The sequence below is a fragment of the Biomphalaria glabrata genome, chromosome 13, assembly GCF_947242115.1.
Source record: "Biomphalaria glabrata chromosome 13, xgBioGlab47.1, whole genome shotgun sequence".
NCBI lineage: Eukaryota > Metazoa > Mollusca > Gastropoda > Planorbidae > Biomphalaria > Biomphalaria glabrata.
This window is the reverse complement of record NC_074723.1, coordinates 30,800,087-30,820,179: the sequence shown is the minus strand read 5'-3', so window position 1 is coordinate 30,820,179 and position 20,093 is coordinate 30,800,087. Positions and strand designations below refer to the sequence as shown.

The 20,093-nt window shown below is 33.7% G+C and overlaps 1 protein-coding gene across 1 annotated transcript; it reads left to right on the top strand.

The window, feature by feature from the left end:
- Positions 1-1,112: 1,112 nt before the first annotated feature.
- LOC129922516 (angiopoietin-2-like) lies at positions 1,113-11,965 on the top strand. The gene is made up of 6 exons (XM_056009049.1): positions 1,113-1,231; positions 2,822-3,286; positions 4,874-4,953; positions 5,539-5,596; positions 6,763-7,434; positions 11,122-11,965. The coding sequence occupies exons 1-6, from the start codon at positions 1,174-1,176 to the stop codon at positions 11,760-11,762; spliced, it is 1,974 nt and encodes a 657-aa protein (XP_055865024.1). The 5' UTR covers positions 1,113-1,173; the 3' UTR covers positions 11,763-11,965.
- Positions 11,966-20,093: the final 8,128 nt, after the last annotated feature.

Here is a 20,093-nt window from a genome sequence, read left to right as displayed (position 1 = left end):
AGATGCATTAAAACAAAACAAAACAAAAAAAACTTCAACATTAAACTCTGGCAAACTACATATAGACAAGTTGTTTGTAAAATGTTTGACATGTTTCGGATGTTCCTTCAGAGTTGAAGATAGTTTACTTCCTAATCCAAACCTCCCGCATGACGACGGGGGATGGGAGCGGGCAGGGTTTGAACACGGGATCATCGATAAATGCAAACGACAGTCCAGCGCGCAAACCGCAAAACCAGACAACTATCCTAGTTCTAGTTAGCTTGTTTCTAATTTAAGAACAGAAACAACTTTAGAAATTGAGTTTGAGAATCCCATTTTCTATTTTTAAATTCTTACTCTTTTGATAGAGTATCTAGTGTCCTTAGATCTTGCGCGCATAAGTGTTTATGATTTGATAAACAAACTAGTTAATACGCCTTTTAGGTTATAGTTTATTTTATCTACATATGTTAATATATTGATATTTAAATGTTAATTGAAAACAAAGGCTGCCTGGGTGGACTACTTCGGGGGTCGATTTTTCTGTTTATGTTTCCACACAAACTGTCTTTGTAACCTTGTTCTTTTATCAATATATTAAATGAATTACTGCTTAAGGACATCGATCTTTATAGCGCTTACGGGGGCACCTCTGTAACTCCTCCTCTAAGCTCGTCAAAAAGGATCTCCTTTAGCATGTAGTCGTCTCCCATGCGGGATAAGTGTTATTGGCAGCATACTAATTAAGAAATAAATCATATTTTGTTCAACTTTACCTTCTCACGCTTTTTAGAAGAGAATTGGGGGGGGGGGGGGGGCTGGCGGATTTTTTAAAAGAAAAAATACGAAAAGGGGGCGGTAGGCCAAAACAGGTTGAAGACCACTGGACTGTAACGTGTCAGTGTTTACGGCCGCGTCAATCTTTGTTTTGTCTCACTCTTTCTCTCATTATCTCAACTCATTACGTTACAGACTATTACATTTCTTGATAATTGTTCAAGTCATACTGGTCAAGGATGTCTCTCTGGTCACGCTTGTCCTATTAGATACCAGGACGTTATGTTGACTTAAGAGATGTTGTTGTATTTTGAACTAATAAGAAAGTTTCTTGCAGACTAAGACATGAGCTTATCACTTGTCTTTGAACTATATAAACCAGTATTCTCTCCCTTGTTTGTCACTAGTACCACAATGGCCTTCTTTCTACGACTGGCACTTTGGGTGTCCCTAATTTTCATGTCATCTTCAGGTCAGTTCATTTTGTGTGTGTGTGTGTGTGTAAGGGTCGTGGTGGCTTAGAGACTTGGAGTTAAAACCAAGGGGGATTAGGTTTAAATAACGGTAAAATTTGTAATTTTGAGTTTCTTTTTTCTAAGATGCCACACAACTCTAATGGGTAACTGGCTTAATTATGTGAAAGTATCAAGATTGACAGACTTGAATAGAACAAAAAGAGTCATAGGCCAGATGGGTTAAACTGATGAATGGCAAATGTGGTTTGACTTACGAAAGTCAAAGTGACATGGCGGAGTGATGAGAAATAAGTCTGGATACACACTTTTTCGTGGCGATTAATATGACCAAAAACAAACAAACAAACAAACATATGTGTGTAATTTAATGAGGTCAATTGTTTCTACATAGCGGACGGATCGTCACAAACATCTTCCATTATACTCTAGCAGCGGAGTCAGTATCGAGGGTGCGATGGGTAAAGGCCGCACCGAATGACCCATCCCCTATTAAAAGGTGACACCTAGGCTGAAAAAATGCAGTTTTATAAAAGCATAGAACTAAAACACGTGACTGTAACTAAATTCACCAATATTATTATTACTTATGTTTTTTTTTTATTTCCGGGAGCTTGGGCGCCTCTATGTCCACCTAGCTCTAATCGGTACCTGACATTAGTTAGAAAAATGCGATTGGTCTTTGTGCTGGCCACATGACACCCTCATAAAAACCGTGGGCCATAGAAAACATCACATCATCTGCCCTATAGATCGTAAGGTCTGAAAAGAGAATTTTCTGATATAACTATTTTGATTACGTCCGATGACTTCCATATTTTCTTAGTTTTTCCATTTCAATTTTTGTTTATGTTATAATTCAGTGGTACGGCAATGTCAATAATGATAGCGGTTTTTTTTTCGTTTTTTTTTTATCAATAAAAGCAGATCAAGACAATAAATATTATTATTATTAATATTATGACGTCGTAGAATACTAAAGCAATCTGACTTCACGTTCTCTTTGTTATATTGTTAATGGTTAGATGTGAACCTTTTTCGATGTTAACAGCCATTGTTGTTCATTCTATTGATATCCTGAATCCTACATAAGTGAAGTGGCGTAAAGATGTAGTCTATCAAAAAAATCAAAGAGAAATCATATTCTCTTTCTTTATTATGTAGTTATTAACCAAGGAGATTAGAAAAGTCTACTACAATTATGTTTTTTTTTTTTTTTTAAATTCCTTGACTTAATTCTATAAAGTTTACCGCACGTAGGGTCTCGACCCACTTGGGGGTCGATGGAGGATTTTCCAGGGGTCTCCTAAGACCATCAAAAATATGGATCGCTATTGTCTACTCTTCTATTGCTGTATGTGTGTGTGTGGGGGGGGGGAGGGGTCGCGACAGAGAGGGAATTGTAAAAAGGGGTCGCCGATCTTAAAAGGTTAAGAACCGCTGTTCTAATTTAAAGAGGATTTACTTTGTAATAGAAAAACTTATCAAACTATTTAATATTTAGTTATATTTTTTTCACTTTGGTAATTTAAACTACACTTATTTAGAAAATGTTATATTTCAGAAATACAATTGTACTTTTTTTTCAGAACTTGTCATTGATGTCCAACCAAGCGTTATTTCACCAGAAATAACACCACAACTTGTGATCAACTGTTCTATAACCAACAACAAAGTTCAACATATTAAAGTTATCAAATCTCTAACTCTTTCTCGTTATAATGAAACTATCAGAGAATTTGAAGATCTATTTACATTAAACTCTTCGACACTTAATCTCAAAAAACTTCATCAATTAAAATTTTCACAAATCAGTTTTGGAAACCTATATATAACTTTAATTCTACAAAATCCAACTCAGTTTGATGCATTAGTATATAGATGTAATGTCACTGGAGACAATGCAGATGGGACGAATATTTCTTTGTTTGATAAGATGGCAGTAGAATATGAGAATAACTCGACCGCTTTAATTGAAGAGATACGTCGTTATAAGAAAAATGAGAGCTTTCAATGTTCTTTAAAGAAACATGAGCCCTCTGAGGTCAATCAAAGTAAGTTTGTTTTTTTTATAGTTCGTCCATCGTGGTTTGATGATGACCACTTTTGTCATCCAAGGGGCTCAGTGCTTTGCATTGGGATTTTGTGCCTCCCTAAGTGGCTGGTGAGACTCATGTGCGCCTGGAGTGTTCTGTTTCAAACTTGGCCGGAGGAACTCCAGCTACCCGTTGCCTCAGCGTGGCCCTCTGTTGGAAACGTCTAGGGGTGGACCTAGATAGTCTAAGTACGAGTAGCGAATCAGGTCCTTGCGGGTCCCCCTGGGTGACCTTTTTTTTTTTTTATCTTACTCGGGGTAAGGATGGAACAAGTAGCCCGCACACCAGTTCAAAAAGTCCGCCACGCCGTTCCACATGGGGGCCGTCATCAGTATCCCGTTAGCTGGAGTGGCGGTCCTTGCGCGGAATAGTGCGTGGCCTCCGTTTATGTCGAAGGCGCCGAATAATGGCGGTTTGCAGTATAGGAATATGAGACAAGCTCCCCGCAGTTAGCTCTGTTCTCGGCCACTTATAGCGAGTGGGGCTCAGGAACGGGGACGGAGCGCTGTGTACACGGCACGGCCCGGTCTGGACTAATCAACCGATATGACCGTCTACCGCTGGAAGCCCTCAGACAGGACAGGGGTGAAGAGCCCCATGTCCAGGCCTGGTAATTGGATAAAAGCCTTTCTAACCACCAAGGGGATAATGGCGCATATGGCGCCGACGCCCTAATGGACTTCACTGAAGGTGAACACAGTGCAGTTTATTCCAGCTGGAGCTAGTGTCATTGCCCTTTTTTTTTATCTAAAGCGTTTTTCTTCTGCCAGCGTTGTTTTCTATTCCTATATAAAACTACATGTGTTGGCAAGTGATTCAAATTCATTTAAAGTTTCATTAAGCTTAATTATTTGATCAACTTATGTGCGCCACTTTTCACAGTGCGACGCCAAAAATATAAAACGATATATATTGGTTATTGATTCAAATTCATCTAAAGTTTTATTAAAATTTAATTATTTGATCAACTTGTGCATAGTTTTTAATTATCTTTTATTCATAGATTTCATGGTTTACGAATCTTTATTATGTGTAGCAGCTAAATGTTGTTTTTTTATGCATGGTAGTGAAAAGCTATAGCGTCTACTCTTCTATTGCTTTGTGTGTATGCGGGGAAGGGGGGGGGGGGTCGCGGCAGACTGGAAGATTGTAAAAAGGGGTCGCCGAGAACAAAAGGTTGAGAACCGCTGTCTTAAATCATTTTGATAGAAACATTTTATTTAAGTTATACTTCGGGCAAAAAAAGCAGATGATATTTACATCAGTTGACCTACAGACTGCAAGATCAAATAAAGCTACTTAATTTCAAAAGAAAAAAGGTATATTCTAGTATGGCCCACTGTAATTTAATATAAAAAGTACCATACAATGCAATCCTTAGATTTGACTCTCAATTAAATTCACCGAGGGCTAAGTGTATTCACCACGAGTCTCCGAAGGTTTATGGTTTAATATGTTAGTTTTAACGTTTTATTTTCAGTAAGCGACAAAGAAATACTATATGAATATTAGAAATTGAGGTTTAAATTCTTACATTATTTCCAGAATCAAGATTTCAATTTTACGGAAGTTCTGACATTATTCAAGAACTAATTGAGCCTTTGACATTAAAGTGTTCATATAAGGTAATTGTTCAATAACTTTTTTTTCTATCTTGTTTGTATAATAAGCAAGTTAAACCATTTGTAAAATATGAAAATCATTGATTGAAATCAGCCTCCTGGCATGTTAAGTACAATATATTTTTAGCCCATTGTCATTTCAAAACACAGATATAAAATCCAAAGTGTATATTATTTTTTGGTTAGTTTTTTGTTGTTTCTATTTTTTATGAAATAAAAGTAAAACTTATTTAATAATGTATAAGTAAGTGGTCATATCTGACCTAGCATCGCTACCCAGGGTCAAGTGTTTACATGTACCTTTGAAGCAATGTCTTTGTCATGTTTTTTTTTATTTTCTTAACATTTTTTCAATCATTTTTTAAGATATAGAGAAAAATTAGCAACTTAACAATATAATATGATATGTAAAAATAAACAATATTCAATATGTAAAAGTGTTTATTCACAGCAAACAATTATTGTTTCAAAAGCTAAGTTGATATTTTGTCTATTTTTCGTCGACATTTTTGTGTAAAGTACATATTTGTTTCCATTGAGTATTGAAAAACTAAATCCCATTTTTAAATGATTTTTATTCTTCTACAGACTTTAAGCCAAGGTCATAAGGAAACTTCTACTATTCAATCTCTGTTTATACTTCATGGTAGTTTCACAATTTTAAATTCACTAGGCTAATATTTATGTCTTACTAATCATAAAGTTTAAAAATTGTGTACCAGCAATATTTTTTAACCTGATAGTCTTGGGGGTGCTACCCTGCCGCATAGTTGCTCCCGGGTGGAAAAGATCGTACGAATTAATGACTAGGCTAAAGGGTAACAAAACAAGATTCCGGTGGGGGTGCCTAAGGGGGTGTGAGAGCATCCTCATTGCACTGTACGGAGTTGTAAAAAAACTCCCACAACCTTGTCACAATCCAGGCGTTTTCCTGTTACATAAAAGCCGTGTGCTGCACGGTTAGCCTGTTATAGAAAAGTAAAATGATTGGGTCCCGGTGTACTCAGCCTCTAGCCGCGAGTCTAACCCCCCCTCCCCCGCCAGACAGAACAGTGTACACTGTTTTCATTCAGGCCGTTGAGGGCGAGCTCTTGTTCACTTTTGCTGGCCTAGAGTTCCTAGTGACAAAGTCTCAACCCTACCTGACAGTTTGAAAAAGAACTAGAAAGTTCATAAAACTATGAATTTATATGTATTTAAAATTATAGATGGATCAAAACATACAGACAGATAGACAGATAGATAGATAGATAAATAGATAAATAGATAAATAGATAAATAGATAAATAGATAAATAGATAAATAGATAAATAGATAGATAGATAGAAAGATAGATAGATAAATAGATAGATAGATAAATAGATAGATAAATAGATAGATAGATAGATAGATAGATAGATAGATAGATAGATAGATAGATAGATAGATAGATAGATGATAGATAGAAAGAAAGATAGATAAATAGATAGATAGATAGATAGATAGATAGATAGATAGATAGATAGATAGATAGATAGATAGATAGATAGATAGATAGATTAATTATGTAAGTATTAGAGCCACTGATTTGTAATAAATTTGTTTCATATCAATTTCATTTTTTTTTTTATCTTTTCGGTCATGTGACACGAGTATCAAAAATTAAAACGGCCCGCAGGAGACCAATACAATGATAGGCCTATAGCAATATATTGTCATATTGAATTTAAGTATAGACACATATTCGTCAATATAAAAAGTGAATTCCTCAGTAGACTCTATTTGTCATTTGCTTTAATGATATTTACTTAAAAGTATTTACATTTTTTACAGAGACTAATGGTGTCATTGCATATATAAATAAACATCAACCCGTTGTTACAACCATTCAAGGAGATAATTTAAAAAATGTTGAAGGTGAAATCTTTGACAACGAATCAAAAGATTCCTATCTTCAAGTCACATGGCACTATTTGAAACATTCAGAATCTGGAAACTATTTTTGTGAAACTCATGTCAGTCATTCAGATGGAAGATTTGATAAGATGAATGAAATGTTAACAATTACAGTACAAAGTCCAACACTTGATGATTTGGTGAAAGTAATACAGAAAGTACAAAGACAGGCTGAAGTAGACAAAGAAAGTGTACGAGAGAATCAACGCAAACTAAAGACAATTAAAGAAGATTTGGATACTAAGCAACAAGATATTATCAGTCTTAAAGAGGATATGAATACTACAAAACAATATGTTAAAAACAATAATAAAGATTTGGATGCTAAGCAACAAGATATTATCAGTCTTAAAGAGGACATGAATAATACAAAACAAGATATTATGAGCATTAAAGAAGATTTGGACGCTAAACACCAAAATAGTGAAAGCATTCGTGAAAATATTGATATAAATAAACACAACATGACTATCTTCCAAGAGAATCTGACCATGACGGTAGCTAATTTCTCAGCAGCATTAAAAGAAGTAGAAATCCAGATTCATGAAGGTAAAGTTTTTATTCTTTAAATAAACAATATTCTACAATAGAAACAGCGCGGTAACGCCTAACACTATTCCCCCCCCCTCTCTGTCTATCTGTCTCTGTCTCTGTCTCTCTCTCTCTGTCTCTGTTTCTCTCTCTCTGTCTCTTTGTAAAAAAATCGTGATCTTATGTATAATTATAATAACAATAATAATCTTTATTCTCCGTTAAAAAAATTGTTTTAAAACTGCGCATTACAAACAAAAAAGTACTTTATTAGATTAAACAAAATACGATAGCATATACAATATACAAGAAACATAAATACACAGGTTTCTCATAAGCAAAACATGTAAAATGTACAATTGTTAGTTACGTTTTATTCATCAATTTTATTAACAATGGAATAAAAAAGTTCAAAATTGTTGTGCAGTAACAAAGCCTTAAGCTTACAATTTGTTAGTTAAAAATTATTTTAAACATAACTTAAGATAATTTTGTTTGCATCTTTTTATGTCTATTTTTGTAATATCTTCATGAAATCAAATTTCTTGTTTTTCTTTAAACGCCAAATTTAATTTTTTTGTTGCAATCTGACAACTTTTTTTTTTTTGACAATGTAATGTTTAGGCCACGTGAAGTATAGGTGAGAGTAATATTTTTCTGTAACTGAAAATGATAATTTCACCTGAAATGTATGGCGTGTTGGAAAGCAACAGCCTAATCTCACCTAGTATAGTTAATAATAGTCATTTAATATTTATTTGTTCATTTTGTTAACAAAGGGAAAACTATTTTAGTCGTTCTTCATACATTTTCATGTTTTTAGTTTTAATTTTTCAAATATTAAACAAATTTTGAGTGTTTTCTAAAACAACGACATGAAAAAACTCATGGCGACAAAACGCCTACATGGCATCAACGGCGTCACCAATACGTTGTCGCCAAAATGTTGCAAATCGAAACTTTTACTTTAACTTTTGTTATGTAAAGTTTCCATATTTACTGTATTAATTGTGTATTCCAAATTTTTCTTAAAGATTTCCTAATAGCAATGTACATTTCTTTTATCATTAGTGTATATATAACAATGACATGCCCTTGTACCTTAGCGAACTGATTACTCCATATGTCTCCCATAGAGCCCTGCGCTCAATGGACTCAACGGTTTTAGCATTGCCACGTTTCTCCCTCAAAAGCTGCGGGCTTTTTCAGTTCACGGACCAAAGGTTTGGAACTCAATCCCTATTGATCTCAGACAGACAACATGCTACGTCACTTTTAAGAAGAACATTAAGACCTATCTGTTTAAACCTTTTTTAGATTAACTGTCATTTTAGCTGTCGTGTCTGTGTTTGTAATGTTATTACAGCGCCTTGAGACTACATTTTGTTTGTTAACAGCGCTTTATAAATAAAATTATTATTAAATTATTATTAATATTAAATATTTATCAAAAAGAGATCACAAAATGAGCCGGTGTTACTCACATTTAAGCAGAGAAATAAAGGTTTTGTCTGACTCGTAAAAAAATTAATTATAATTATCAAATAACCTGTTAATTAAGTATCAAATCCATAGGTTGGGCATCATTGGTCTACACCAGTGGTCTTCAACCTTTTTTGGCTTACCGCCCCCTTTTCGAATTTTTTGTTTTAAAAAATCCGCCAGCGCCCCCCTGTAAGAAAAACACTTATAAACAAGCGTGAGAAGGCAAATTTGAACAAAAGGTCATTTATTTCTTAATTTTTATGCTGTCAATAACACTTATCCCGCATGGGAGACGACCGCATGCCAAAGGCGATCTTCTTTGGCGAGCTTAGAGTAGGACGAAGTTGCAGAGGTGCCCTTCCCCTCCCCCCGTAAGCGCTATAAAGATGCCCTCACTGGCTTAGAGGAAAGTAACTGGCAGCATTCACTGGCAGCAACTGGCCTCTGAGAGAGACAATTGGAGAGCTCTCATAAAAGCTGCGGGCCAAACATTTGAGACTCAAAGAAAAGCCATTATTCAAGACAGGCGCTAAATACGGAAAGAAAACTTAAATAGATCGCCAGCAGACAACGGCTATGTCTGCATAAAATTCGGGAAAATATGCAGGTTGCAACTGGGTTTGCGTAGTTATGTGAAACACTGCACTCAGCCGCAATCTTCGGAATCGAAGGCATTGGAAATATTATCATTATACAAAAATTATGTGAAATAATTTGCAGTGACTACACACAAAAATTAATACGATTGTCATGAATTTCTTTCAAATCCTAAGAATTTTGGAATATTAGGGCCCAGTGGTTTCAGGTTTAATTGTAAATTTATTTTTATTTTTAATATAAACATTATTATTGTTGAATTCACTACAAAATCAATTTGTATTTTATTTTTGTATTTTATTTACAATTTTATAATTAGGTTCGAATAGAAATGAAATTTTTATTTAGATGTTGCCTGTGTATCAATACTGACAAGGTGAATGGTGGATAGATCTGTTCTTTATTCTACATTACTTATGAAGCCACTGTAGAACCACTGATGGTTCCCTACATGTCGTCATAAGCTACATAACTAGACAATTTTGAAATAATATTCCATGTCTAACAGAAAAAAGTCTTTTGTGTAACATATGTTGTTGTTTTTTTTAATTAGTATTAATCAATTTTCAAACAATATCATAAGATTTAAAAAATAAAGCTATGCATTTTTCTAAGAGGCCACTAAAACAAATCCTGTTTTGCCGTTTTTTAGCGGCTCCCGAAAGGGGAAAAGACGCTATTAGTTTTGTGCGAAATGTCTGTCCGTCTGTCCGTCCCGTTTAGATCTCGTAAACTAGATAAGATATTGAAAATCCGACATCACAATATTTTAGACCATTCAAAGTTCTGATGCAACGGATACTTTTTTTTTTCTGAAAGCGAAAAATCTCATTTTTAAAATTAGTTATGCAAGCAGTTTTTTAAAGAGGAAACGCTAATTAGTATGCATTATAAGTTAGACCTAATTTAAAATGAATAGTGATCTTATAAACTTCATTTTAAAAAATGTTTGCTGTAATGGAAATTAGTAATTAATATTTACATATCAATATATTAGCATATGTAGATAAAATAAACTATAACCTAAATAGCTTATCACCTAGTTTGTTTATTAAATCATAAACGTTAATGCGCGCAAGATCTAAGGACACTATACTTCACAGTTACAATAACAGAGTAAGCATTTAAACTAGAAAATGGGATTCCCGAACTCCATTTCTAACGTTGTTTCTGTTCTTCAATTAGAAGCCAGCTAACTAGAACTTGTCTACATGTAGTTTGCCAGCTTTAATGCTGAAGATTTTATTTTGTTTTGTTTCAGTGCACCATTAGTTTCTTCTTTACCCCTTTATGCCCAGCGCCCCCTTACCGCCCCCCATTGTGCCCAGCGCCCCCCTACCGCCCCTTTGGCTCGTAGCGCCCCCCAAAATCTCGAAAACGCCCCCTTGGGGGCGATATCGCCCCCGTTGAAGACCACTGGCCTACACAGTGTGGTTAAAGATCAAATTTTGTCTTAATCGTTGAGAATGACAAAAACAAAATATTGATTAATGAATATACCCATATATAAGAAACTACACATTTTTAATGCGTTTATTTCAGAGAACGTTATTTGTTTTTATTATTTAAACTATTATTTATGTATTAATAAATAAATTACATTTTCTATTTATTATTTTACAGTTAATAGACTACTTCTGTATAACTTTGTGCCACCTACATCTTGTCGTAGCGTTACCAGTACTAAAGCCCGTGTCTTTGTGACTTTAGCTTCCGGGTTAAAGGTCATGTGTGACACCAAGACAGACGGCGGTGGATGGATCATCTTTCAGAGAAGAATCAACGGGAAAGTAGATTTCTATAGAGACTGGAAGGAGTATCGTGACGGCTTTGGAGATTACAATATTGGTGAATTTTATCTGGGAAATGAAAATATTTTTAATTTAACTTCTACTGGACAATATGATTTAAGAATAGATTTAAAATATATCAACAAGTTATACTTTGCGCAGTACGAAAACTTTAAAGTATTGAGTGAGACTGAGAAATATCAACTACAGATTGGAAAATATTCAGGAAATGCACCTGATGGCTTATTAGATCATAAAAACATGTACTTTAGTACTTTTGATAGAGATAACGACAAGTTAGGTATAAACTGTGCACAACTCTATTCAGGTGCTTGGTGGTACAATGATTGTCGTCCTAACACTCTTAACGGGAAATGGGGAAGTAAATCAGCAGGCAATGGATTACACTGGTATGGTCTAACTGGATCTGACAGTGTTACCTTTAGTGAGATGAAACTGAGAGAAAGAAAGTAAAACTCACATTTTGATGAATGTCAAAGTCTTGATACGTGAGAGTAAAAATAAAGCATCTAAACAAATATTATTCTTAAATACTGAGATTGTTTCACTGAAAACTAGATTATCTTGATAATAGCTAATACGTGTCGAAATATTTACATTTAATATAGTTTGTTTGGAAATATTAAAGAATACAACATTTTTTTTATTGTACTATATTTTTGTTTTTAAATTTCTCTTTTTTAAATGTTGATGATTTAAACAAGATAGTTTTAAGAAATTATTAAAGTAAACAACTTTCTTTTTACAACTTTGTATCAACACATTCTGTCTGTGTGGTAAAATAAATGTACACGTTATTTCTCACCCACACTTAAAATAGTGTTACGACTTTGGAGAAAGTTAACTCACCGATCGTCAGGTCGCCGATATCCTACTAATTGCAGAATCACAATCCACTATGAACAGTCAATACTCCAAGTAATAGAAATAATTTTACAGTTCTCCTAATCAAATGTACTTACAACTATTTACAAAACCCGATTCAAAAAAGACAATCCTCCGTCCAAAAATAAGCGATCAGACATACCGTTACTTCAAACACTAACACACTCGCTCAGGTCAGCTTCGTCTCCAAGCAGAAATAAAACTCAAAAAGTTCTCGTGGAAACAATGGTCTGTCGGGGGGAGGAACAAGTTGACAACAATAGAATCAAGTTTAAATTTTGCATTTTTATTTCTTGTATCTAAAAAAAAACCATCAAAAATCATTACAAAAAAAAGACGATTAGTTAATTAAGTATTGGTGATGGATTATTTTTATCGAACAAAAGGGAGCAATAGTATTAGACAGATCTGATTGCATTAATTGAATTAAACTCTTTTATACTTTGTGTAGATAATAAGGTTATGGTTTAAAACTAACATCAGATAACTATTGAACTTTCTATTTTCATAAGCACTTCGTTAGCAAATAGATTAGTGTATGTCAGTGGTGCCTAAAATACGTCCCAGGGGCCATTTCCGCCAGAGCAATAGTTCTAACAGTAATAGTCACAATATAACAACATGAGTCTCAGCTAACACTGGTATTTTATTAGACTCTACACTCCAGCATCTTGTTATCAATATGACCTCTTTTACACACGGTCCTGACTTGCACACTCTATGCTGTTCACTCAGCCATGCACAATAAAGATCAACTGGTCATTTCATACACGTGCACACACACACACTGCACTACTAGCCACTCAAAACACATACACTTACTATCACATCTCCCTCCTTGAAAGAAATTGAGACATTAATCGACTATACAAATGATTTATCTGCCTCAATTTTTAACATACATTAGTAAACTGAATACATGTTAAACAGAATAGAATGTTTAATTGATAATATTATCAATAGTAACAACACAAATTATAAAATAGCCAGATATAGTAGAAGATTTTTCACCTGTGCTATTCAATGTTTCTAAAGTTTCTATAATTTTTGAAAATTAAACCATAACCATCTTGACGACCATCTGGCGCTCCAGTGGGTTTTAACCAAACGCGTAAGGCTTAAGGCTATATTTCCCGTTATTTTGGGGAGAACCTCCTAGCGATGTTCTGAAACTGATAAAAAGGTTTGTAAACGGTACAGTGTACGTATTATTATTATTAAAATCTCATATGTAATTAATGTAGATTTTGTACAATAGTACGTAATAAGTGGCCAAAGAGGTTTCTTAAGATACTAATTTTATTTCATTTTCTGTAAAAAAAAAGCTCTAGTCAAGATGAAGGAAATGTTACAATGTGCCAGTCAAATGATAAACTTGATTATTTTAGGGGATTTGTCTTATTAGCGTGTGTCAATTTCACATCAATTAAGAAGGAATTTATACAACGCCAGTTGTCAAAAGAATGGTACTGATGCTTCCTAATAGGGACGATTCAGTTACTATTTGTTGTCAACTGTTTTTAACTTATTGTATAGAAATGAAATAGAAATGTGTAACTGAATTTAATGTGTGGTTAAAATAAAGTCCGAAATTTGAATATTAAAAGACGTATGAAGAAATTATTTGGATTGGAGAATTAGAAAACAAGAGCATCCGGCTACAAATACAAGTGACAATGAAATCGTTGCTATGATGTATGAAAAGAAGAAAAACAATGGAAGGAGATATTGCACAGATTGTTTCTATACAAGCAGAATATCTGACATTTTGTGACTACATTAACAAGATTCTTTATTGAATGAATAATTTCCATATGATGAGGAAATGTACAATTCATATATCCCAAAGCTGAAAGTACATCTGTTTATAAATGCTTTAGCGAACGACTCTAAAGGTACTAGAGCCATAAGGACCTTTGTAGTTTGTTTGACAACACACCTGACATAGCACACACTGATCAGATTAAGAAGTTATAAGATTTTAAGGGAGACAAAATAAACGCTGATGAGATCAACTTAATATCTTCAAGTGTTTATAAAAAGGTGATCACATTTTAAGCAAAGTAATGAAGCTATTTTTGACTCATAGAAAATGATGAAAATTCCAATGTTTCCTTAAATAATGTAAGTTTCTAAGCAAATGTTTTAGGTCAATTTCATTTCTCGTTTGTACATTTTCGGTCATGTGGCCCGCGACACAAGTATTGGAAATTAAAATGGCCCGCAGGTCGAATTAGGTTGGTCGTCAATGAAGTATTGGATTTAGGAGGCTTGAGTATTTTTATTGTATTTATAAAATGAATTAAAAGAAAAGATTACATAATAATTTCCCTAATTTCTCCTCCTTCCCATTTCCCAACTGGTCTAGAAAAATGATAGGATCGTCGCTCATTGAAAAAAAATATAATATTTCTTTTTCTTAAAACAATTCAGAGTATCGATTCTACGAATTAACCTACCTTAAAAGAAGGACAATCTATTCCGTATATAAAACATATATAGTATTAATATTAATAAAGACATGATATAAAAATAAACTAACAATCATACATATTTTTAATAGTATTTATATGTAAAACTAAAAAAAAAATCTAATTATTAAAATTAATAAAGCCATTTTATTTAAAACTAACAATGATACATATTATTAATATTAATTAACTATGTATATGTAACAATCCTACATATAATTAATATATGGGAAGCGTGGCTTGTCCTCGCTATGGCTACCTGGTCGTGCGGTTTGCGCGCTGGACTGTCGTTCAGATTTATCGATGGTACAGGGTTCAAACCCTGCCCGCTCCCATCCCCCGTCGTCCTGCCGGAGGTTTGGACTAGGAAGTAATTATCTTCAACTCTGAAGAAACATCCAAAACATGTAAAACATTTTACAAACAAACATTTTTACGTAGAAGTGGATCGAGACCCGACTCGGGCAGAGTTGCGTTTACTGAGCGCCTAAAGGCAGCACGAAAAACCAACTTCTAGAACCCCCCCCCACACACACACACACACCACTGGTCCACAAAAGAGATTGGACCAAAGCGCTCTGAGCATGCTATAAGCATGAAAGTAGCGCTATATAAAAGCCATAATAATAATAATAATAATAAAGCCTATATATTTAACAATACATGTATCGAATATTGCGATAGCTTCTCTTAAACACTTAAAAAAATCTAGATTAACTGTTATAATTGACAAAGTAAAGGCCTACAAGTAAATTGAAATTCCGCTAGAGAAATAGATAATATTATTCTTAAAAGAGATATAGGTCAAAAGGAATTCTCTTATGTCATATTAGAGTTTAACAAATGAATGTATAGGAACATTTTGCACATCTTGTTCTAGGTCAAGATCTAAAGATATATAATTAGAATGTTATAAAGTATAGTTGATTAAGACATTCGCTCAACCATGATTTTTTGTGTGTTTAATTTAATTTAGTTATTAAGAACAATTTAATCGCTCTAAGAGTTCATTAAAAGAACCATTGTCTTTTTTTTTTTTTTAAATCTCAATTGTTCTTTGTGTTTGATACATTAAATACGTCGGGTATTGGGAGAAGACGAAAATAAATGAAAATCTTTAACATTTTCAGATTGTTAATAGTCTTTCTTTTGGTGAAGCGGTTAAAGGAGCCCTAAAAGGCGAAAGCTCGTGTTTGCGATGCATACAGTACACTTCACATTTAATAGCTAAACTGTTTGGTAGAGAATAGTTTATTTCTTATATGGTGTTATCAACTAAAGTTAGTCTTTTATAAAACAAAAATAAAGACACATACTTTTTATAGTTTAATTAATATCCAGAAAGGGTAATGATCACTGCGGTCGTTAAAAAAAATTATTTGAATATCAAGAGGAGTTTACTCGAAATACATTTGTTATAGACATGTTTTTACACCGTTACCTCCCTTAGCACTACTACATTTGACCTAGGCCCTAGGTCTGCATAAAATATTAAACATAGAAATAGTGTGTATTTTATTTAGGGGCTCTATATTTAAGTGCATTCTCTAATAAAATCTAATAAAATTAATAAGAAGATCTCTGATAAAAATAATTTCGGGAATTTTATGATTTCATGTTTATGTATCTTTTTTTAAATGATTAATAAACGTGAATTTTAAGACTATAATGTGAATTATAGGAAAATAATTAAGATTCAAAGAGGGCGCGAGGCTTTTATTTAGTTACAGAGAATTAGAAGATCAAGCGATAAAAACAATTATGGTTACGATCAAAAGCAAAACAAATAAAAAAAATATAAGAAAATGGAAAAAAAATGAATAAGGAAAATTTTAAAGATATTTAGATTTTAGAAATATCAAAGACACCCATACGAAATATCACTGTTTTCATTAAATAATAAAAAGCATGCAATTTCTTTTGTCATTGGTGTCATTGCATATACAAAGAAAGGTCAACCTATCGTAACCGCGATGAAAGAAGTCTATTCTAAAAATGTTAAAGGTGAAATCTATCAGAATAAACTAAAAGATTCTTATCTTCAAGTGACATGGACAAATCTAAAATTGTCCGACTCAGGAAAATATGTTTGTGAATCTCATGTTCAATATTTAGAAGAAAGATCTGAGAAGTTCAATGAAATGCTGACAATTACAGTTCAAAGTCCAACACTTAATGACTTGGTGAATGTAATACAGAAATTAATAGCACAAGTTGATGAAGACAAGGAAAGTATTCAAGTTAACAAACAAAACATAGAAAACTTCAAGGAAGATGTGAATACACATCATCAAGATATCAAGACAATTAGAAAAGAAATACAATTAAATAAAGAAAATATTACAACCATAAAAGAAGTCATAGATACTATAACACAAAATATTATGAGCATAAGAGTAGATACAAATAACACTATTACAATGCTTAAAAAAGACATGAATACTAATGCAGGAAATATTAAAATCTTGAGAGAAGAAATAAATGAGAATATTACTAAGCTTAAAGAAGATTTGGATACAAACAAGCAATTACAAAATAATTTGCAAGAGAATCTCAGGATGGAGGTAGCAAATTTTTCAACGGATCTAACACAGCTGAAGAACAAAATGGATGAAGGTAGAGTATTCACTTTTATAGTTCCACTTTGATATCATTTTATATTTTATAATAGGAAGCGAGGTCGAGAGACTATGTACGCTTAAACTTGACTTGTCTTGGCTCCTATGAAGGGGGCTCGAGGTTCGACACAAGAATGAAATACCATCTCCCAGATACCCCCTCCCCACACAGGTCCACACATGAGATTGGACCACTGTGCTCTGAGCATGTTATAAAGCTTGAAAGTAACGCTATATTAAAGCTAAAATTGTTTAATTTATATTTTAAAGTCAAATAAAAACACATTTAAAATAATTGATAACATAGAGTTTAATGACATTTTGTTTGATATATAATTTATTTGTTATTTTAAACGTGGAGAAATATTAAATAAAAAAGATTATTTCAATCGCATGGCGTCTTACTTATCACAAAATCACTATTTATATATATCTTTTGAACTATAAATTGTTGCTTAAATATAAATGAATTATTTCGTTTATTTATATTATAAAAACGTTAAGATAGCTAAAATAAACATGATTTGATCTACATCTACATATGTTATTATTTAACAATCGTGTGCAATTGAATACAAAAAAAGTGAAAGTTAAAGAAACTTACAACTATGATTTAGATTCGCTGGTAGTAAACTTTTAAGTTCATAGAGTTTAACATTGTCAATGGTACGATAGTGTTTTAGAAATGTTGCACTAGACCACATAAGATCAATGGAGAACGTGCACGCCCATTTACGTGTATACTAGTGAGAGAGATCAGATTTAAATTAAATCAAAATGTATATTTAACAACAAAATTATTAAAAATTAAGGGAAAAAAGGAGCTTGCATTCAAGCAATGCTTTAAATAGTAGATTTAGCTTATGACTAAATGAATGTTTCTAAAATGCTTTAAATGTTTCAGATGTTCTTTCAGAGTTAATAATTTACATACTAGTTCAAACCTCTTACAAGACGACGGGGAATGGGGGCGGACAGGGTATCAAGCCTGGACCATCGAGAAAATCAAACGACAGTCCAGCGCGCATACAGCACGACCAGGCAGTCATGTTTGCATGTAGGACTTCACTTATTGGACATTAGCGAGTTAAAGTGTGTCTTTAAGACGTTGATTTATCTCGGTCTAAATGTTTTGTTGTAGACAATATATCTAGCTTGGATCATAAATATTGTTACAAATGAACAGTGACAAGTAGAGGTCAACGTGTGACCCCAGCGAGATGACACAGCAGCCAGTGTTCTCTGGAATCTATGCGTATAACACATGATGTGACGTGACCTCACGTGTTATTCCAGAGGACGAACAGATCTAAGAAGGGAGCACTGTTACGAATAAACAGTGACAGACAAAGGTCATTATGAGTGACCTCGGCGAGATGACACTGCAGCAGGTGTTCTCTGGAATCGACATGTATAAACAACGACAGGATGTGACGTTTCCTCACGTGTTATTTCAAAGGATACTAGCAGTGTTTGTGCAACGTTGGAGGAGCGATTAGGGACTCTATATAAGCCAGAGAGTTAATGTGAAAGTCAGTCGTATGGAGTCGTGAGTGAGCCGTGACAGTCGATACAGACAATGTAAGACGTGTGCGGTTCTAGTGGAAGTGAAATGTGTACGACTCGATGCAAGTTAACTAGGGTATAGTTAACTGGAGTGGACTACTGTCGTTAAAGTCTATACAGCGAACTACAGTGGACTTGAGCCGTTACAGTCGATACAGTCGATGTAAGACGTGTGCGGCTCTGATTCGGTAGACTTGAGTACGACTTGGTTTAGCTTAGGGAGACCTGGAGCGACACTGAGAAGTGTGTCGTTGGTCTGTTCTGTGGAATACGGCTCGATGCAAGTTGAGAAGAGATGAATTGCAACGAAGTATAGCTAACTGTAAACTGACAGATATTGTACAGTCTTCTACGCTACATGTTACATTGACGAATCGTTAGAGTTAATAGTCAATAAAGTTATATGAAACTGAAAGTTTAGTCGTCAAGTTCTTTGCTGTGTTTTTATTTGTGTGCCAACTAATACATCTAGCCAGAAGATTCACAAATACGTAACAATATACATTAGCCAACGACATAATAGCGCCGATTAAAAAGCTCAAAATTACTTGACTAAATAGTACTTCCCTCAATGGTATGGATTGGATGCATACAAATACCTTAAAGCTTAAATATGTAGTAAAATTTCGATAGCATTCTTAAATCAAACTTTAAAACAGTGATTCACAAATTGTGTTAAATAGACCACCAAGGGACTACAAAAACCTCAAACGATTTAAAAGAGTGCAACAATTAATTGAGGCTCTATGAGATGTAGATGGCGTCTTGCGATAGTTGATTTTATATTGGCAGTTCTTGACCATAATTTAATTTTAAAAAAATAGAGTTCTTCTTTCAAATCTTGCTGTGTTTACGTTAAATATCATTTGTTTCTGTTACCTACGGTTGGCATGTTGCCAACACAACGACCAACTGCCTTTACTTTACCCCGACTTATGTAAGGTTCCTATTACAGTTGGGTGGAAGCAGGCGCCCAAAGATCCCGAAATTAAGAAACCAAGGGCAGACCATAATTTGATTGCTCATTTAGAATTATCTAATAAAATTATATGAAAATGCGAGCCCATAATCGGTATATGTATGAAAATTGTTTATTTATGTGTAAAGGATATGTTAAGAAAACGGGTTAACTAAATTTACATTTTTTCTATTTTCTTTCTAACAAACAGTTGAAAAAAATATTTTACTTACGACTACGTCCTGTCTTCACGTACACAGTTTTCAAGCTCGTATCATTGTGATAC